Raw genomic sequence first — 22,539 nt, forward strand, 5'->3', positions numbered from 1 at the left:
AATAAATCTTAGTTTTCCAGCTTTTCCTTTTATTCTCTTATTGCCATTAAAACACATCATGATGAGTTTTCATTTTTCTCAGACTGTATATAATATTCTCAATGTAATTGCTTTGTTAGTCTACGATAGAAGTATTTGCAGCGTCAGCCTGTATATACACACACACACACACGCACACACACGCACGCACGCACACACACACACACACACTAGCAATATTAACTGGGCTGGGTGATTTTCAGCTTCAGTCTGCTTCCAGTGTTCAACTTCATGTGATTCCCTATAGCAGGCATTAAACATGGATATTTGTTGTTAGTTGAATAAGCTTTCTCTCCTTCATCTTTGCCTTTCTTTTATTTAAACTATTATTTGCCATGGAATATCTGGATCCATTTTATGCTTTATTTTCTTCTTTTCCTTCCCACCCCTCTTTCTCTTATTCCTTTTCTGCTTCTGCATAGTTAAGCCTCATTCCTCAGTTCCTGCATGTAGTTTCAACTTAACAGCCACATACAAAAAGTAATTTGTTAGTGCCATGCTGCATCTGCGTTTTCTGGCATCTAAGCAACAGCAGCATGGGTTCGATGTTCTGTTGTAAAATGTCCCATATTAGTAATTTATTACATATGCGTAATGAAGGGGTTTTCTTTCATTACATTTAAACTCTAAAGACTCCTTTTAATTATCAGAGCTGGTAGGTAATTGATATTGTAATTTAGAATTAGTATCATTAGATTGGACACCACTTCCCACAAAATGTCAAAATTTATTCCATTCTTGGTCTTTTTCATTGGAAGTAACCTTCTAAATTGTAGTGGTAAATTATTTCCCCGAATCCCAGTGGTAGCCGACATACAATGGCAGCTTTCCAACCTGTGCTTGCTTATCCATTTTACAGGTGTAGCAATGATGCAAATAGTCAGCTGCCCGTATGTAAAGACAGTCGCTACCACCAAGACCGGTAATTTTTAAAACCATCTTAGTTTGTTTTGTCTGTAAGTTGGCATGGTAGTGAATGTTGTTGTTTATCCTTTTATTTATTTATTTTTTTGCCCTAGTGAGTGGATATTTTTATATATATCTATTTTTTTTAAATGAGCAGTTTAAATACAGTTGTCATTTTTGACCAACACTTAATTTTCCCAGTTGCCTGTAGTATTAGATTCTTTGGTTCACAAAAGCAAATAAGGTCAGATCACTTTATAACTTAATTTATGTAATAAGTGTAAACAACTTCATTCTCATATTCATAACATTTAATTTTATTTTTGATGTGTTTTTAAGTTAAATATAAAATCATATCCATGTGTAAAGTGATGTGATTATTATGCTTGCATGCTAGTGAGTATATGTGTAAATATTTGTGTGTATAGTATATATTTTAAAGTTATCTAAGATAACTATTTAGAATCAAGTATTTTGTTTTCAGTTTAGATTCACATATCCTTATGTTAGTAGTAATATATGGTTTTGATTTATTTATCTGTCTTATGAAGTATAAATTGGGCTTGTCTTCAAAACTAGAAGCCTTGCCAGTTATGGTAGTATACACCTATAATCATAGCACTTGGGAGGCTAAGGCAGGAGTTTTAAGAATTCAGTGAGAGTTTGGACTAAATAGATCTGTCTTAAAGAAACTAACAAAAGAATCCTCTGCTTTCTTTTACAAAGTGTATATACTTAGCAGTCTGTATTAGCAGTCTGTAGGGATAACTGACTGTGTTATTTAGATTTGACAAACTCAGTCAAAATTTGCTTTACAAGTGAGAATTTTGTTCATACCTTTTTTAAGTATTTAAAACTAGAAAACAATTTTGTCTTAGGAATTTATGTTCAGTAAAATAGCTTGAATGTCATCATTTCATTAGAATTCATGAGAAATTTCTCCATTGCCAAAGGGTCTTTTGAAAGCTCTTTTAATTAGCTCTTAGTTTGAGAAATGCCCTTTAATATTAAAAAAAAAGTGTTTACATTTGTTAGTAGAGAATGTACCATGATTTTTATAGTTTATGTTCAGCCTTACAGAAGAGAACCCAAATTTATAACTTTCTTGGGTTGATTTCTGCTTCTAATTGAATGTTGGCATTAGAATTTAAAAACCAAGGAAGTAGAAATTAGTATTTACTACTCACTTTTTTTATATGATCTTGTTTCAACTGATCATTTATTTGTTAATATTAAATAGAAAGATTTAGTTCATATTATAGAGATGTCTTTTGTATTATAATTTAATACTTGGGTCTAATTTTTTATTATTCTTTTTTTAGGTGTATTACCAGGAATGGCTCCTCCTATCGTTCCCATGATACACCCCCAGGTTGCTATTGCAGCTTCACCTGCTACCTTAGCTGGAGCAACAGCAGTTTCTGAATGGACTGAATATAAAACAGCAGACGGGAAGACGTATTATTATAATAATAGAACATTAGAATCAACCTGGGAAAAACCCCAAGAACTAAAGGAAAAAGGTAGAGTTAGTTCTGCTTGTGTATTAGTTGTCATTTTTCCATCTGTGGAAATCAATTCACTTATGTATGCATACAATACACATACTTTCATATTATCTAAAGTTGCATATTTTTTTATTGTCCTTACTGAGGATTGATAGTACTGATCAGCAAGGACTGTGTTTTATATGTATTGTAAAGGAAAAAGAATTAAGGCCCTTAGAGACTTAGATGTAGAGTACTCATAATTTTCTGTACCGTAGCTCCCATTTCTATTTCTAATTGTCTTAGTATTCATTCTTTTTAGCAAAATGTATGAATGCTGCAAATGATATATGAATGACCTGACCAGTTTTATGTTCTTTTGAAGTGAGTCAGTTTTTAAAGCATTTCCTGGTCATATCAGAGTCAACTAAATGATAATACATAAAGGAGCATTTTAGCTTTTGTCTAATCCTAATTACACAAGAGGCTGAGATCTTGAGGATTGTAGTTTGAATGAAGTCAGCCCTATCAGAGATGAGTCTTTGAAACTCATCTCTAGTTAACCAGCAAAAAGCTGGGCTGGAGGTCTGGCTAGCTTTGAGCATGAAAGCCCGGGTAGCCCTGGTACTGGCAAAAAAAAAAGCAACTTTCTCAACTTCGAAATCTCTGAAAGTTCTTCAAAATTATATCAACTGAATGACATATTTTTAACAGAAAAATTAGATGAGAAGATTAAAGAGCCAATTAAAGAGCCATCAGAAGAACCTCTGCCAATGGAGACAGAGGAGGAAGATCCTAAGGAAGAGCCTATAAAGGAAATAAAGGAGGTAAAAGGGCCATGACCTGCTAACCTGGGATCCAACCTTGATTGATTGGTACAGTTTACTTATAATTGAGTATTTCATATATTTTTAATAATTGTTGTAAGTTTGATCCCTGAAATTTTAGGATTCTTTGACATTTTAAACCAATTTTTCCTTTGAAAGGTGGAATTATATGGAACTAGGGTCCATAGAATGACGGTGATCTTGGGTCAGAGCAATGCTAGAACATATAAGTATGAAGAAAAGAATGAGTATTCTATTCAGTAGTTAGTTGAATCTAATCTTCTGACTTGTAAACTGGTTCAGATTAAAGTCAGAAGTACCACTTCATATTTGAGGAATGTTGGTTGTATTCTATTTCTACTTCCTACCATTATTTTATATTCAGGCATGTAATGATAACTATAATTCCAGAAGATTTTGTTTTTTGGAACCTTCTTTAGTGAGGAGCCAATGATAATCACGGTTCAGTACAGGAAACTTAGGAGAAATAAATAACACTTTTAAATGAGGAGGTCTTCTCTAATTTCATATAATTTAGTTCTTCATTTCTGCCTCTAAATACATGACTAGTGAATTTGTAAGACAGGACCAGATGCTGCTGCTGGGTTTTGCTAATATGTAGTTCAGTTATTTCAGTGGGACAAGGATTTAATTTTGTTTTTAAAGAAATTCATGTTCAGGGTTTCCCTACCTTAGCAACTAGTATATTCATTGCACTTTGAGATATTTGTAGTGATAATTAGTTTTTCTTATTTGGTGTTTTTTTTGTTTTAACTAAATGTGAACAATATTATTTCCCATAGGAACCCAAAGAAGAAGAAATGACTGAAGAAGAAAAAGCTGCCCAAAAGGCAAAGCCAGTGGCTACTACTCCTATTCCTGGTACTCCATGGTGTGTACTTAGTTAATCAGTAGTTTTATGCTTTGATCATGTTTTATTTTTTAAATAAATTTTCTTTCTGTAGGAAGAATAAGTAAATTAAAGAAGAATATGTCAGATAGACTTTTATCCAGTTGATATTTTAGTTTTGTTTCTTTACTTGGGCTTTTCTAACTTTAAATTCAGTTGCTATAAGTTTCTTCCATGCTACTCTCCATTATTTTTTACTGTTCATAGTTCTATACTTGAACTACAGTACAATCCTGATTCTTACTTTTTTATTATTCAGAATGTTGTAAGTTTATATATAAAATTTAAAATGGAACCTCCATAGGGGTATAAGTTTATCTACTTTTCATATGGGAATATATATATATGTATATGTATATGGTGTGTGTGTGTGTGTGTGTGTGTGTGTGTGTGTGTGTGTGTGTGTGTGTGTGTGTGTGTGTGCGCGCGTGCGCTTAACACCCCTAGTATGTATATAGAACAATGTAAAATTAGGTCTTTTTAACTTAACTACTGAACCAACTGCTTATTATTTTCTTCTAGGGCTTGGTTTTTCAATACACAATTAGATCTTATTTCTTTCCTCCTTTTTCTTTTGTCTGCTCATATTAGTTATTCCTCTCTTGTTTCTACTTCAGCTTTTCTTTTTTTCTTTTTTTTGTTTTTGGGCTTGAACTCCAGGCTTGGGCTTGGGCTTAACTCTAGCATTGAGCTCTTTAGTTCAATGGTAACACTCTACTGTTAAGCCACAGCCCCACTTAAAGTTTTCTTATTGGAGACAAGAGTCTCACAGACTTTCCTGCCCCGGCTGGCTTTGAACCTCCATTCTCAGATCTCAGCCTCCTGAGTAGCTAGGATTATAGGCTTGAGCCACCAGTGCCTGGCTTAGCTTTTCTTTTTTTGGGGGCGGGGGGAGAGGTGGGGTCTGGTCATGGGGCCTGAACTCTGGGCTTGGGCATTGTCCCTCAGCTCTTTAGCTCAAGGCTAGCACTCTACCACTTGAGCCACAGCACCACTTCTGGCTTTTTTCTTTTTGCTTTTGTGGTGCTGAGGACTTGAACCCAGGGCCTCATATGAACATGCAAGGCAAGCACTCTACCACTGAGTCACTTTCCCAGCCCCCTGGCTCAGCTTTTCTTTTGTGTGGGGGTGGTAGCGGGGTTTAAACTCAGTTCCTTGAGTTTGCTACACTCTATGTATGACTCTTAGTCATACCTCTAGGCCTGTTTTCTTGTTGGCTGTTTTGAGATAGTCCTACTTTCTGTCTAGGCACATGCCTGAACATGAATTACCTATGTTAGGCTTCCCATGATGGCTAGGATAACAGGTTCTCTTCTGGGAGGGAGTCTTGACTTATTTACCAGGCTATTTAGTATCAGTTCAGCCTCCCGTACAGCCCGGATTCCAAGCATAAGCCACCAGTACCTGGCTGACATTTAATCCATATATAGTATGTACTTCGAAATGACTTGGTTGTTTATAAAGTCATGTAGTCTATAGATTCTATTTCAAACTTTCTCTTCTTGCTGTTTCCCCCCTAAACTTCTGTCTTAAGTCCTTTTGGTACTGTTTAATAAGATCTTCCATTCCTGAATATCTTACCTTATAAACTAGTGAGTAGAAGTAGAGGTAAGATCTGTTTGAGGTCTAATCTTTAGATACTAGTTTTCTCAAAATGAAAGTGTACATGCCTCTGTCTATCTGTGTGTGTGAGAGAGATGTATAATGGTAATCATTGGTAGTGATTACTGTCTATGTCAAGGGTTTTCAACAAGGAAAAATTTTGCTCCTCAGTGGATATTGGGTAATCTTTGGAAACATTTATTTCATATCTTTCTTTCTTTCTTTCTTTCTTTCTTTCTTTCTTTCTTTCTTTCTTTCTTTCTTTCTTTCTTTCTTTCTTTCTTTCTTTCTGTCTGTCTATCTATTTATCTATATCTCAATCAATCTATCTATCTAGCTAAAATATCTTTCTATCTACTTTTGTACTTGTTCTGGGTCTTGAATTCAAGGCTTAGGTGCTGTTCTGAGCTTTTTTATTCGAATCTATCACTCGACTACTTGAGCCACAGTTCTACTTCTGGCTTTTTTGGGGTGGTTAATTGGAGATAGTCTGACTTTCTTGCCTTGGCTGGCTTTGAACTGTGATCTTCATATCTAAGTAGTTAAGATTATACAGGTGTGAGCCACTGGTGGTGTCTAGCTTGGAAACATTTTTGTTTGTTACAACTTGGAGGCTGTTAGGAGCCAAAGATACTTCCAAACATCCCACTGTGCACCAGATAGTTCTCTAGAAGAATTGCTTGACCCAAAATCTGAATAGTACAAGATTGGAATTCCATGGCCTAGATCCTTAGGTCAGTAATTGTATTTGTTAATTCTCTTTAAATTTATTAACTGAAATATGTATAGAGAGATATCCTTCCCCCTAACCAGTGTTCATTCTGCTACAAACTATAGTGGAAAGGAGAACCAGTTTCTAGAAATAGAGTTGGCTTGAGTATTACTCATAGATTTAAATATATTTTGTTTTTATCTCTTATAGTTATTATTTTAATTAGTTTCCTCATCTTGTTCTCTTTAAGGCTGGCTCCTGAGCTTTTTTGCTATAATTGTTTTCTTTATTTGCATTTTTATTATGACAGGATATTTAGGGTTTGTTTTGTGTATTTTCTACCTCTGACCTAGAATTAGTTCTTTGTCCAAAGAGTCCTAGTTGTGGGAAGTATCATTTATAGGACATAGTGTGAAATTTAGGGCTAGTGTTACTATTGAATTAGTTGTTTTTAGATCTCTTTGGTAGAAGCAGATAGAAGATAATTGAAAATGCAATATGAGTTTATACTATTATGTGCCATTCAGGTGTGCTAAAAGATTTTTTTACTGAACCATATGATCTATCTCATACTCATTTTAATAATTTCTTTCCTTGTTGAAAATACTTTTTCTTTTTTTAATACCTTTTTATAGTACAGAGGGATTGCAGTTATATAAGTAAGGTAATGAGTCCATTTCCTATTGAGTATTGTTACCCCCTCCTTTGTTTTTCTCCTACTATCCCTTCTTTCCCCACCTCCCCAACTCATACAAGATGCAGGACACTGGAATCAAATACAGTGACAACAGGGGTTATACCATGGGGGAAGAATATACAAAAGAAAGAAAAAAAATCACATAGTATATTGAAAACAACAGAGAAGAAGAAGTTTGCTTTGCTTGTTTTGATGCACCTACCTTCTTTGTTTCTGGAGATATTTTATTGTAGTTTCATAGTGTTCCTGAAGTTCTGTTCATTCTTTTCTTGTTTTTGTTGTTGTTTTTCCCCTCCATCCTTCAAGTGAGATAATTACTGATGCAAATTACAGTTACTTATCATTTCTAAATTTTGTTTTATTAATATAATTTCTGCTTCTCTACTATCTCTTCATTTCCAGTTTTCTTTTAGTCACATGAAGTCTATTGCTTTTATAGTTTTTATAGTACATAAGAGCCTCTGATCATTTTAATATCGGTCACTTTTGGCTTGACAACTTGATTATCTGACCAAAAACACTTGGTTTCTTCTGTTAAACTGTTAACTACTTGCTGAAATTAGGAACCACTGTCAAGGGAGAGGAGGGAATAGGAAATCTACTTCCTTTGAAATTGCTTCTCTAAATTTTGATTGTTTTCCTCATTTTTATATATTTTTGAATAAATGTTACAGATTCCTCTCACAACTTATTTTATTTGGCGGGGGTGGGGGCTGAGTTTTGTGGTTTGAAAAATAGGACCAGTGGGCTGTAGTTTGATGCAGTTGATGTTCTCTTTTACATTTTATACCAGTTATAATTAGTTATTCAAGTCTTCAGAGAAGGTTACATTTGAAGGGTGATTTTGGTTATATCACAGGAGTAGAGCTGTTATTTTCATAAAACTTGAGAACTGCTGAGAGGGCTGCACAATATTACCTTTACATTCATTTAGTAAAAGGCGAAAGATTATGCGATCTGAAGAGAAACCAGAGTATTACATTTATTTAGTACTGTCATTGAATATTCCAAACCAAGCTCCTAAGCACTCTTGATAATTGCTTTGCTTTCCCTGGGTTTCCCAGTATACAGTGCTGTTCCTTTCCCACCTTTCTCCCCTCCCACTTAATCAGCAAGTTAGTTTTCTTCAGTTCTAAAAGTTAGCTACTTTGTAAGTAAACTATTAGAAGTAGGAAAATGTCCTGTCCTATCCCCTTGTTCTCTCCCTATTTGACAAATTGATCTTAAAAGACCTAAGTATGAAATGCGTTCTTTAACACAGAAAAATGACATTGTGAATTAATTCTTAGGTGTGTTGTTTGGACTGGTGATGAGCGGGTCTTCTTTTATAATCCCACCACCCGACTTTCTATGTGGGATCGACCTGATGATTTAATTGGAAGGGCAGATGTTGACAAAATTATTCAAGAGCCCCCTCATAAAAAAGGACTGGAAGATATGAAGAAACTAAGTAAGTTTTAAATTAGGAATTTATGTTCTAATTTTAATGTTCTTTCAATGATGAAATATATGGGGACCAGTAAGAACACCTAATTTTTAAAAATAGACTACTATGAAAATTTGAGTAAAGTTGTATTTTGTAAAATACATGCATTTTAATTTAATGTCTTTGTCAAGATCTTCAGTTAGTCTAATATATGTTGGATATTTTGTTGTTTCTGCTTGTTAATACCACTAAAATGCTCCTCAGTGAGCCTTAAAATACCTTTTTGTACTATTGGTATGAATTTTTTTAGTAATCAATAGTTCCCAGATATTTTAATTTTTACTCTTTAGTTATTCAAAGGATTTGCCATTCAAGAAAGTTGAATACAAGGCCTCTTGATCAATGTACAGGTTTTCTTAATTTTTTTTTGTTCACTAAAATTTTGTAAAAGTTTTGTCTTTTCAACTAGATAATAAGCTTTCTTTCCAAGAATAGAGAGGCATGATAATAACAATATTTCAAATTTAACAAATCTTAATACAACACTTGTGATTGAGAAATTTACTTGGAATATATATATATATATATATATATATGCATATACATATTATATTGACATTTTTTACTTGTAATTTCCCAATGAGAGGAATTTTTTCTTTCTTTCTTTTATTGGGGGGGGTCTGGTCGTGGGGCCTGAACTCTGGGCCTGGGTGCTGTCCCTCAGCTCTTCAGCTCAAGGCTAGCGCTTTACCACTTGAGCCACAGCGCCACTTCCGTTTTTTTTTTTTCTTTTTTGCTTATGTAGTGCTGAGGAATCGAACCCAGGGCCTCAGGCATGCAAGGCAAGTGCTCTACCACTGAGCCACCTTCCCAGCCCCAAGAGGAATATATTTTCTATCTAATACTGAATGATGCTAGGCATCTATGTTTACCCCTTCAGCAGTATTTGCTTATAGGTATAATAATACTTATAAGTATAGCTACTGAATTATACCAAGAATGTATGTGATTTGCTTCTGTTTTTTAAATCTGTTTGCAAATATTTTATTCATTTATTAACATACAACATGAAAGAGAGTACCATAAAGTATGAATCCGGTAAAAGATTTTTATGTGTGGTGGTACTAGAGCTTGAACTCAGGGGCAGGGTGCTTTCTCTTTATATTGTTCAAGGCTTGTGCTTTGCCACTTGAGCCACAGCTCTACTTCTTGCTTTTTGTTAATTTGAGAAGAGTCTCCCCAGTTTGTAAGCCTGGGCTAGCTTCCAACCATGATCCTCAGATTGCAGCTTTCTGCGTAGCTAGGGTTTCAGGCATGAGCCACTGGAAACCAGCTACGAAATAATTGTTTTATATATTTGTAAAATTAAGGTTTGGGAAATGAACATTTTAAATAAGTTGAAATTTTAATATAAGGGGAGTATTATGGAATTGTTATACTTAACATTTTATGAAAGAGTTTATGCATATAATTTTTAAAAGAAAATTTTATGAGATACATGCATGTAACTTTATAATAATATTTGAAATGTTTTTGCCAGGACATCCGACCCCAACAATGCTGTCCATCCAAAAGTGGCAATTCTCTATGAGTGCAAGTGAGTGAAATAACTATAAACAGCAGCTTTTTAAAAAAAAAAATATTAAACTGCAAGTGTTCTAGTACTGATATGCAGGATTATTGCCTAAGTAGTTCAACAGTTACTTGGTTTTTTTATTCGAAGTTTTGATTAAATTTTGTCTTAACAGTTAAAGAAGAACAAGAATTAATGGAAGAAATGAGTGAAGATGAACCTGTTAAAGCAAAAAAGCGGAAGTAAGTAATACAGTTTGTGCAGTCCCAGGTAGATTTTCCTCTTCAAATTATCAGTTTTCATTTGAAAGGGACAGCCACTATATGTGTTATTAGAGAGAAGTCATGATTGCTTTCTTATACTTGATATTTAATAGCTTTGTTTTATAATGTAGAAATGGTGTCCCTTCTGTTGCTGGCCTTGAGAAAGGTTTGGTTATTCAAATATATTTAACTATTCATATATATTATGAACAAATAGTCGTAGGCATTTGTTGATTATTTTATAGAAATTCTGTAAATCTAAATTTTATTTAGAAGATACTTTTTTCTTTAATATATACCTCCAGATTCCATCCTAGTGATCTCATAAACATTGACATAGACTTTTCACCCTATATTCTTGTCATCTCCCTAGTCCTTGAATTTGGTCTTTATTGTCTAGTTAGGAATTAACCCATGAACTTATAAAGTGCTCTGAGAGAAAGACTGACAAAAATAGAATCAATAGCATGGCCAGAGTTGAATAAAATATGGGTATTTACTAATTATGGGGAGGTGGATAGTTTGGGTAGGAGGTTGGGGAGTGGGGTGGGGAGAATGGGAGCCATTATTTAGTAACAAAAAAGGAAAACAGTTTCCTTTTATTAGGGACTAATGATCATAGTCCTAATTGGAAGGGGACAGGTTGAATGAAGCCAGGTTATAGCAAGGAAATAAGTATGTCAGCCCTTATCTAGGGTGGTTCTTTTGAAAAATATGTTTATTAACAATGATTTAAAATTAAGATACTAAAGAGAATCACTGTAATCTATTACCTTGACACAGCTAATATCATTTTTGCAATTGGCTTTGTAGTTCTTAACCAAATATATCTTTATTAGTTGTGATTAACCAACTTTGTGTTCTTTTTAAAGAATTCTAGAATAATATATTTATTTTCTTAATTATTATAAATGACTGTTCATTCTGTTTATGTACCATAATTTTGGATGTTTCTATGATGTTAAACTTTTAGGTTGTTTTTAATTGTTTGTTCTTATAGACAACTCTGTAAGGTTTTTAACTGCTTTTATCAGGAGAATGTCAAAGAAGTCCTTTATGTGGATTGCCCGAGCTTCTCTATTTAGGTACAAAGCTAAAAGCCTATTTTTTCTGGCTCAGTTTTTCTTTCATTTCTTTCATTGAGATAGATAGTGATAGTTTGTATTGTGACATTTTCATTTAGTATAATTCTGTAAAGGTTATTTGTTTTTATTACTTTATTTCTTGGATGCATTTTAACTCTAAATAATTCTTAAGTTACTTTTAAAAGGCATATTGTTTGGCAAATTGCTTTTATCTGTTTGTTTTATGCATACTTTAGGTCACAGACTATCTTGCTAGGTTTCTGCAGGTCTTATGTCTCCTGTTTCTTTGGTTTCTATTCCCTAAGTTACTAATTCCTCTCACTTAGATATATGGTTTAGCCTTAGTTGTAAGTAATCTCCTGGGCTGCCTGTAGTTCCCTATGTAGCATGCTTTGAATTTCCAGTTAATTTCTGTGGGGAATGTGAACCAATTTTATAATACTATGTACTCTAGAAGTTCATATTTAAAAAAGAGGATCTGTTCAGATACATGAATATTATTCATTTAACATTTTTGGGTTATTTACATGAGTAAGCTTTTTCCATTGATGCATATGTTTTGAGAGGTGACTTGATTTCATGTTCACAATCTCAATTGAGTGGCACATAAGCAATAGGTCTACCCTTAGCCCCAACGTGCATTTTTGGAAGAATAAGAAATAGTTTAGTTATTGATGAACAGTTATCATTTCTAGTATTACTACTTAACTACTCCTGGGCCCATGTTGCTCTCTGGGACCTGTCATTCAACTTAAATCTCAATTTATCACCTAGAAAGTGAGTAATAAAAATATCAGGTAGGTAAGGCATATATCTCACATATCCACTTGGCTAAGTTAGAAGATACTGTAATTTTATTTTCAAAATAAATACTCGACACTACTAAGGCTTAGCATCAATTTTATTAGATTTTTAACGTATCGTAGGAATTTGCAATATAAAATTTTAGGAAGTGCTATTTTGTATATTGTTTCAAGAGCTAAAATACTATATTCTACTCTGTTCAGTTCTAACAGTTTTTATAAGCTAGATAAGCTTGATGAGCTAGAAAAGCTTTTCATTTTTGTAAGCATTCACTTTGTATGTTAACTAGAGTCAGGGAGCGATAGCCGTTATAATATCATAAACCTGTAATTATATTACTATTAGAATGAAAGTCTTATTTCTTAGGGTTTATATGGAACCCTCAATATAATTTGTTTTTGTCAAAAATATGCTGCTTAGTAGTGAGTTTTAAAATTCCATTGACTAAGATTTTACTAAGTTTTGCTATTAATTGTTTGTTGATGCCTTATGTTCTGTTTTACTTTATTTTTTATAGGAGAGATGATAATAAAGACATTGATTCAGAGAAAGAAGCTGCAATGGAAGCGGAAATTAAAGCTGCCCGAGAAAGGGCCATTGTCCCTCTGGAGGCCCGAATGAAGCAGTTCAAGGACATGCTGCTAGAGAGAGGGGTCAGAAAACAATCTTTGGGGGAGATATTTCTGTTTTGTATAAGTAATATAAAATATGTCTTGCTAAAAGGTCAAATCTAAGGTTAGTGCTCCTGTTGTGGGGGGGGATAAGGGTATACTATCAAATAACTAGACATTCTTTTCAAATGGCCTTGCCAGTGACTAATAACATTATGTTTAACTAAATGCCATTTTACTGTCCTTCTAAGTACAAATAACACTTAACATTTGTTGGGTCACTTAATTTTGGTGAGTAAAATAAGTGTTAACATTACAGAATGGCGGATTACTTCGGATAGGTAAGGTATATATGATTCTTTTCTTAATATTGTAGGAGTTGCTTTGGTTAAAAGAGAGCTGATACTTTTATGCTATTGTGAGAACTTGAAATTTTCAACGTTTGTGTTTAGTTCAAAAATTCACTTGAATAAAACTGTTCAGTTTTAAATCACATCATTTTTCATGAGATGGGAGCTTGTGTGGGAAATCAAAATGTAAATCTTCAAGGCTTTTTCTGATGTACTGTTTTTTAAATGTCACACAGTAGTGGTTATTTTAATGAGTAATTAATATGTTATTTCTATATAATATAGAGGTCTTCACAGCCAATTAGTGTGGAAATTTGCTATCACTGGCCTCCCACTGCTTGTCATTTATTAGTGATGGGAACTTCAGTGTGGTTTTTATGTCTCCATTATAAACAGATGTCCTGTAGATTTCAAGCAAAATTATGACCTTTACATTTTTAAGGCACACTTAATTATGAGGCAATGTATTTTATATTTTAAAGGTGTCTGCTTTTTCAACATGGGAGAAGGAGTTGCACAAGATAGTTTTTGATCCTCGGTACTTGCTTCTCAATCCTAAAGAACGAAAACAGGTAAAAGAAAATGCAAAATAAACTGTTGTAAGAAGGGTATATGCCTTAGCAACATGTCTTTTTCTTTTCCTTTTCCATTCTTTTGGCAGTGTTTGGGCTTGAATTCAGGGAGTTTTTTTTTTTTTTTTGGTCCAGTTGTGGGGCCTGAACTCTGGGCCTGGGCGCTGTCCCTCAGCTCTTCAGCTCAAGGCTAGCGCTCTACCACTTGAGCCACAGTGCCACTTCCAGGTTTTTTTCTTTTTGCTTATGTGGTGCTGAGGAATCAAACCCAGGGCCTCAGGCATGCAAGGCAAGCGCTCTACCACTGAGCCACCTTCCCAGCCCCTCAGGGAGTTTTTTAAGTGGAAACTTTACCATTTGCATCATGCCTCAGCTTTTAGCAGTTTTCTTTTTTTTTTTCCTTGACACAGGTCCGGCATTGGATGCAGAATCCTCCTGCCTTCACCTCCCTAGTGCTAGGATTATAAGTAGATATTGCCAAACCCAGCAACAGCATAGTTCTAAAGGAAAAAAGTGTCATTTTTTCTTTCTCTCTCAATAGTACTTACAGCCAGGCACCGGTGGCTCATGCCTATAGTCCTAGCTACTCAGGATGTTGAGATCTGAGGATCACGGTTCCAAGTCATCCCGGCAAGGAAAGTCCGTGAGACTCTTATCGCTAATAAAGCACTAGAAAACCAGAAGTGGTGCTGTGGCTCAAGAGGTAGTGTGCTCGCCTTGAGCTGAAGAGTGCAGGGATAGCGCCCAGGCCCAGAGTTCAAGCCCCACGACCGACAAAAAAAAAAATAGTACTTTACAATATTAGATCTTAATACATAGTTCATTAGGGGCCTATTTAGACCATTCTGCCTCTGAAATACTTGGACATTTTGGACATGGCTGATTTTGTGCCTTTGCCTCACAACACAGTGAGGTTATGTATTTATTTGCTTTTTATTGGTCAGATGATACAAATTTAGAGTAGAAAACTAGCAGAATACAGGTGAGGGCAAAGGAAAAAGACCTATATTCCTGCCTGCCAAAATAGACCACCATTAAACACTTGGGGTAATAGCCTTCTTGGTTAATGTCTGCCAACTTGAACATGTATTTCAGCATATACATTGTAGCTAGTGCTCAGACATGTTTGTATCTCATATATTCCATACATGCAAAGTGTATATTGCAGTATTACTTATAAAATTATGATCATCATAACTTTAGAAATGTGGACACTTCAGGGTCCTTCCTGAACTGGGCTTGTGTGAACTAGTTGTCTTGTTACTAAGCTGATATTCCCATAATGATTCAGTATAACTTTGTGGTAGTTGCTTCTTTCTCTAAAGCATTGTACTTCCAACTTACATAAATCACTTACCTGAACCATCCTGATTTCTATAAACTGGTGAGTATTTGAACTACTTACTGTGGTGCTTTTGAGCTATAAGATTTCATTTGGTAATAGTATTCAGTATTTATAAAGCAGTGATTGGAATACTTAGCAATTTTGTGCTAGTGCTAATTTGTGTGCAGGCCTACCTGTGGAATTTACTGAAGAAAAAATATTTGTAGTGTATCAGACATAATATATTTTAGTACTTAGGACATAATTTTTTTTTTTTAGCTTTTGCTTTTCAAGCTTTATAGCCGTTTCTTTTTGTTGTTTAAGTTGTTGTTCTGGGTAGTTCTTCTGAACTATTTGCTTTAAATTGTGTATGTGTGTATGTGCGTGTTTGTGCACCTGCATGCGTTTGAATGATTTAAGACTGTTTCACTATATACCCCCAGGTGACCTGGAACTTGCTGTGATGCTCAGGGTGGCCCTCCCCTTGTATTATCTCATCAACCATGCCAGGATTACAGCACGAACCTTTATTTTGTACCCACTTCCATTTTATCAGCAAGTTACCTCTAAAATATTTTCTAATAACTTCTAGAACAGCATTTTCCCACTGACAACCTAATCCAAGCCACCATGGTCAACTGTTAACTGTGTAACCACCTCCTATTTAATCTTTCTCCTAACAGTTGCCTCCCTCTTCCATAAAGCTGTCAGACCAGTAAGTTTATGGAGAGATCAAATTAAATGAGCATTCCCATTAAGTCTGTTGCTTCCCATTTCATTTAGAAGAATATATATTCTTGTGTATTTCTGTAGCTCTTATTTTTATGCATTGTTGCATTGTAGCCACACCAACCTTTACATTCTTTGTATAAACTAGGCCCATTTTGGTATTTCCCATACCCTCCGCTCCATCATTTCATTCAGGTATTGTCTTGTGGCTCTTGATCATTCTGTAAATATTACCTTTATCTTTATTTTCTATATAGCTCACATTGTTCTTAAGGTTTTTTGTTTTTTGTTTTACATTTTTGATCATGTGTATCTTCTTACTACAGAATATATAAGGGTGGGAGCTTTGTTTATTGCTCTGTGTATATCATCAGGAATAATGCCTAACCTGAGTATCCAGGAAACTTACTTAAAAACTTCTATGGCTTATCTTCATGACACTAAAGTTAGAATTTCTCTTTCTTTGAGATTATATGTAACATTGAGAATTATGTTTTTATCCGATTTTGGAAACATTCTGCAAGCCGGTGGTGATTACTTTCTTAATAGAGTAACACTTAAAAAGAGAAAAGTATTCTATTTTAGAGTAATCTCTACTTAAAGATTCTTAGCCCTTTCAGTTAAAATTTTCTAAAGACTTTAGGGTAAGGAAGGACAGGCTGACATTTGGTGTATGTTTGTGTACATGCACAGACATGGGTACTTGGTTTTATTGTTTACATGGGAATAATACAATAAAGGAGAAACCATTAAAAGTGGTAGGCTATACATTTTGCTTTGTAATTTTTTTTGTTTTTGTTTTTGTTTTTGTTTTTGGATCCGGTCATGGGGCCTGAACTCTGGGCCTGGACGCTGTCCCTCAGCCCTTCAGTTCAAGGCTAGCGCTCTACCACTTGAGCCACAGCGCCACTTCCAGCTTTCTTCTTTTTGCTTATGTGGTGCTGAGGAATCGAACCCAGGGCCTCATGCATGCAAGGCAAGTGCTCTACCACTGAGCCACCTTCCCAGCCCTTGCTTTGTAATTTTATATCTGAAGTTTGTGCTTTGATTTAAAAGATGGAAATTTCACTGGAGATGGAAATGCCTTAATCTAACCAGCGTATCCACTTCAGTTTGTCCTTTTCTAGTTAATCTATTTACATCTGTTTATATAAATGTTACAGTTTGCATCTTTTGATCTGTACTACAGATATAGATGTCTATATAGACATAATAAAGAAATATATCTATATTATAGATATAGAGATAATGTATCTCTCTATATATAACCATAACCAGTTATTTTAACTTAGGCTTTTTCTTCTTTAATCTGGTTTTAGATAAAAGATCATTTAAATGACCTTGTTTCCATGTAGGATTTTAGGCTCTAGAGTATGTAATGGTTCAAGATAAGTTGTCTGTATTTCAAAATAGGTTTATTTGATCTTTGTGTTTTTATTTTTGTTTGTTTTTGTTTTTGTGGTACTGGGAATTACTGAACCCAGGGCTACAGGCATGTTAATAAAGCCATCCATGCCTTCTCCTCTTTCCTGATGGTGTGTTTTTAGAAGATAGGTCTGTTGAATTTTGCCTAGGCTGGACTCAAACACATGAATGATCCTCCTGTCTCTGCCTCCTGAGTAGGATTACAAGCACCTATCTTTTTTTACTATATATTATTGGAGCCTTCTATGCTTGAGAGTGTTATAAAAAGTATGAACATTATGAGCATGATTACACAGATGATTCATGTAGTCCACTGAATCAATGTCAAATTACAAATTAACTTAACAGCAGGATTAAATAATAAAGCCTCCTACTTTTGGAAACTCATTTTGAAAAAAAAGTGCATGTGAAAAGGTTAAAAATTATAGTGTAATTTTGCAAAACAAACATACAATTAGTTACCTACATTAGAGATTGGAGTACAGTACCCTACAGTACCCTAGCAGCTACTTTGAAGGACTAACCCTTTAATATGTATTTCACTTATGTCTAAAGAGTAAGCTAGAAATTGTTATTAATGCTTACTTACTCTCATAGTACTAAAGGTTTGGCTCATGAGTTGAATTTATAATTGCTTAAAATAGGGAACATGATAGACATGAGGACAGAAATAATTAGGAAAAACTTAGAGGTATCTTCAAGTTTTGGCCTAACTGTGGTCTTGACTATATCAAAGGAGAAAACATGAAATTCTGATGCCTCAAGAGAAAGGTAATATAAAAGCCAGTCATGACTCACATCTGTACTCAAAGGCAAAGGCAGGAGGAGTGTAAGGTCTAACCGGCCATTATAGGTTACATAGCAAGATCCTGCCTCAGAATAAGCCCCCCCCCCCGAACCCCCTCCCCCTTTAAAAGGTAATATAAATTCCCTTACGGTTTTCATGTCCTCTAATGATTTTGTAAGTAAGAAAAACAAATAGGAAGAAAGTAGCTGGGAAACACTGCCAGCATATAAAAACTTTTTTCTACAGAAGTATTATAGTTTAGGGAAATGGCCTACAATTTTGAAGGTATCACTTTACTGTCAGCTTTTGTGTATTTGAAGTCATTCTGTTCTTTTATGTTTCATCTTCTGCAAATGTAGGTTTTCCCCTCTTCTAAGTGTTCTAGCATTCATTTTGATAGGTGTGAAAAAGTCCCTTTCAGTATGGAAACTAATGTTTTTCAGTTCTGGGAAATTCTCTTGATTTTTTCATTTTTGTTTCTTTTTTGAGTAACTAGGAATCAAGTCCAGGGTCTCACACATGGTATAAGGCTTTACCACTTTTGTCATTGTTTCTCATGTTTTTAATTTCTCATTTCTTCCCTTACTAATTTCTGAACTTCTGATTAGGGCTCTGGTTTTCCTGCTTAAGACATCCTCAGATGTCTTACTGGCCTCATAATTAGCAGTGAAGCACTGAAACATTGTTGGGTACTCTTAGCATCTAGGTGTGTAATCATGATTTGGTACTTTTCACAAGTCTCAATCAGGAGTGTTTTTTTCCCCCCTTGAGCACACTTTTGGTTGTCACAACTGAAGGAAAGCAGTGGTGAGGTTGGTGATCTACAGCTCACTGTATATAGTGCCCAGGTTGAGAAACTTACTGTAGGGGGTTTTAAGCTGATCTCTTGATAATTCTTCAGAACCAGTACATCTTAGGTTTTTCAATTCCCAATAAAGACTTGTAGTGTTTGGTAGGGGTCCATACATCTTGTTGCCTTGGTTCTCAAAGATCGATCTTAATATTTGGTATGTATTTGAAACAGCCTCAAGTTCTTACTTTGGTATGTTGCCTCATTCCTTATTTATGTTCCCCTAGTAGGAGATACTTGGTTTTACCTTCTGTTCTAGGTTTCAGCATAATTTTAATGTAAACTTGAAGCTAACTAATATTTTAGGCTTTGTGGGCCTTGTATCTATCTGTTGTAACTGTGTACCTACTATTTTATTGTGTAAATACCCATATATGATGTAAAGGAGCAAATATGACTGCTTAAATTGTATGTATCATAAAATTTGCTTAGTTTTCTAATCCTTTTAAAACATTAAAATGTTTTTGAACTCTTTAAAACCAATCTGCAAGCCAAAGTTTGATTAACTCCTTGCTCTAGAGAACAGGAACTTGTCTTTTAGTGGGGTAAAAACTAGTAGTGTTCAGAACATATCTCCTAGATTCTAAACAGCCTTTCACAGTTAGGGCTGTTGTAGCTAAACCACACCCACATTTCAGCAGATGTCTGCTGCACTGTATTCCTTCCTGAGTTGTTTAGCATTCTCAGATTATAAATCCATCAATCTATATAAATAAATAGCTGATATTTATTTTGTCTGCCTGGTTCTGTTGGAGCTCCTTTATATCTGTTAACATCAATTTTCTCTTATCCTAGCCTTGTTTTATTTTTCAAAAATGAAAATAAAATCTTTCTGTTGTCATTTTATTTTTATTTTGACAGTGTTGGTGTACAAATTGAGATACTGTACTACTTGAGCCATGCCCCTAGCCCTTGTTAGTTACTTTTTGGATAGTGTTCTTTTGGGGGGCAGGGGTCTAGACGATCATGGGGCCTGAACTCTGGGCCTGGGCGCTGTCTCTCAGATCTTCAGCTCAAGGCTAGCGCTCTACCACTTGAGCCACAGTGCCACTTCTGGCTTTTTTCTTTTTGCTTATGTGGTGCTGAGGAATCGAACCCAGGGCCTCAGGCATGCAAGGCAAGCGCTCTACCACTGAGCCACCTTCCCAGCCCTGGATAGTGTTTTTGCTATGAGCCAGTCTCAGACTGCCTCCCAATAACTAGATATAGTCCATTGTATCCAGCTTGTTGGTTGAGATGGAGTCTCACTAATTGTTGCCCAGGCTGGCCTAATGATCCTCCAGACCTGCACCTCTTGAATAGCTGGGATTACTTTGTGTACTACCAAGCTGAGCTCTTACTGTCATTTTATTAAGATTTGAAGAAGGTGGGAATTAGATGCTCAGTTCACTATCTTAACTGTACATGATTAAGTGTAGAACAAATGTAAAGCATGATTGCATCTTGGTAAAAATTATGTCTTAAGCACTAAAGTAAAATGAAGCTAAATTCTTACTGTTGTATTTTTTTCTGGAATGGATTGGGTGGTTTCTCTTACATATTTCTCCTACATATTTGTAAATTGCTTGAATTAGCATAAAATAATTGTGAGTATGATTTGTAATTAGGGAAAATTACAAAAGTCAAAGGTTTTCAGGCTTGTTTTTTTGTTGTTGTTATTGTTCTAGTTGCCTAAGTAGAGAGCCATGTGCTTGTATAACAATTCCGTTAAACTTTAAAGTGAGACTTCCTATGGATAATTTGCTTTTAATTACTTACACATAATTTTTTTTCTTTTACAGTTTAGACAAAGACTTTTTTGGTGGTTAAATTACCTATATGAAAGACTGACTTGTCAAAATGTGTGTTTTTTCCATAGGTGTTTGATCAGTATGTAAAGACCAGGGCAGAGGAAGAACGCAGGGAAAAGAAAAACAAAATAATGCAAGCTAAGGAAGATTTCAAAAAAATGATGGAAGAAGCAAAGTTTAACCCAAGGTATATTATTGTGAAACATCAATTAATCTTAAGATTAATTTGAGTGTGAGACTATCTATGTGTGTGTGTCTTGGTTAATTGGTTGTAAAAATATTTACTTGATTTTTGGTCTCCGTTGTTCAAAAGGTTTAAAAATATTTTGGGCAGTTCTGGGCTTTGATCTCAGGACTTTGTACTTAGTAGCCCGGTATTCTTACCTCTGACTCATGCCTTGTCCTTTTTTTGGGGGGGGGGGCGGAGAGGAGGTCCGGTCGTGGGGCCTGAACTCTGGGCCTGGGCTCTCTCCTTCAGCTCTTCAGTTCAAGGCTAGAGCTCTAATAACACTTCCGGCTTTTTTCTTTTTGCTTATGTGGTACTGAGGAATAGAAGCCAGGGCCTCATGCATGCAAGGCAAGTGCTCTACCACTGAGCCACCTTCCCAGCCCCACCTTGTCCTTTTTTTTACACTGATTATGTTAGATAGGGTCTTCTTTATTGCCTGAGCCTCCCTCTCCCTATTTTAGGCATCTCAGTACAGCTAGGATAACAGATATGTACCACCACACCCAGCTTTTACTTGAGAAAGGAGTCTTGTGAACATTTGTGCCTAGACTGGCCTCAAAATTTCATCCTCCAATTTTAGCCTCTCATACATAGCTAGAATAACAGATTTCTGCCTTTCTAATCTTAAGATGTTTCCTTTAGAAGAGTCTCTCAGGGTAGCTTTGATTTAAAAGCTCTCCTGTAGCAGTAAGTTCCTCAGGAATCTGCTAAATGATATAAAATCTGCACTTACCTTCATAAAATTTTATACGTAATATATATTATGGGAATAACATTTTGATCAAACTGAAATGATGAGGGACCTTTGTTTTAGATTATGGATAGTTTCAATCATTGGTCAATATGTATTGAATGAATACATTGAAGAAAATGAGCCACTGTGAACACATGTGCCTAGAATTACAACAATAACGGTGATTATGGTGAATTTTATTTGCTTATGTGCAATTAATGCATATAGTTTTATGTATACATATTAACATATCTTATTGAATCTTTTGGACAGTCAAAATTCAGTATTTAATCTTTAGGTTCTCAGGCCATACCTATTTTACACATCAGGAGAATAAGAAAAGCAGATTAGGAAGTGAAGTTGAGATTTCAGCTCAATCCACTACTGCACAGACTAGTACCAATAGAGACAATAGTGTGATTTGGTTGCTGTGAATTCTTTTTTTGGGGGGAGGGCGGTCAGTTGTGGGGCTTGAACTCTGGGCCTGAGCACTGTCCCTCAGCTCTTCAGCTCAAGGAGAGTGCTCTACCACTTGAGCTGCAGTGCCACTTCTGGTTTTCTGGTGGTTCATTGGAGATAAGAATTTCATGGTCTTTCCTGCCCTGGATGGCTTTGAATCGAGATCTTCATATCTCAGCCTTCTGAGTAGGTGTGAGCTACTGGAGACCAGGTTGCTGTGAATTCTGTTAGGTGGAAAATTCTTTTTTTTTTTTTTTTTTTGTCGGGGAGAAAGGTAGGCAATGTCTGGCCATGTTTCCCAGCTGACCTGCCTCAGCTTCCCAAGTGGTGAGGACCGTAGTTGTATACC

At 35.2% G+C, this 22,539-nt stretch overlaps 1 protein-coding gene across 7 annotated transcripts in view; it reads left to right on the forward strand.

The window, feature by feature from the left end:
• Tcerg1 (transcription elongation regulator 1) overlaps positions 1-22,539 on the forward strand; it is a 63,201-nt gene that overhangs the window by 20,630 nt on the left and 20,032 nt on the right. For 3 of the 7 annotated variants that reach the window (XR_011375320.1, XM_070036313.1, XM_070036314.1), the window contains exons 6-16: positions 899-961; positions 2,268-2,468; positions 3,147-3,259; positions 4,063-4,151; positions 8,470-8,630; positions 10,147-10,203; positions 10,355-10,421; positions 11,477-11,527; positions 12,849-12,984; positions 13,775-13,864; positions 20,838-20,956. Coding sequence is in view for 5 of the 7 variants with exons in the window: in XM_070036313.1 (XP_069892414.1) it covers positions 899-961; positions 2,268-2,468; positions 3,147-3,259; positions 4,063-4,151; positions 8,470-8,630; positions 10,147-10,203; positions 10,355-10,421; positions 11,477-11,527; positions 12,849-12,984; positions 13,775-13,864; positions 20,838-20,956 (1,147 nt within the window). In the remaining 2 variants the exon portion in view is untranslated. The remainder of the gene's footprint in view (positions 1-898; positions 962-2,267; positions 2,469-3,146; positions 3,260-4,062; positions 4,152-8,469; positions 8,631-10,146; positions 10,204-10,354; positions 10,422-11,476; positions 11,528-12,848; positions 12,985-13,774; positions 13,865-20,837; positions 20,957-22,539) is intronic. The other 4 variants (XR_011375321.1, XM_070036315.1, XM_070036316.1 and 1 more) reach the window with 3 other exon arrangements.

This window comes from Dipodomys merriami, unplaced genomic scaffold (assembly GCF_024711535.1).
Source record: "Dipodomys merriami isolate MVZ:Mamm:240054 unplaced genomic scaffold, mDipMer1.0.p SCAF_27, whole genome shotgun sequence".
Lineage (NCBI taxonomy): Eukaryota > Metazoa > Chordata > Mammalia > Rodentia > Heteromyidae > Dipodomys > Dipodomys merriami.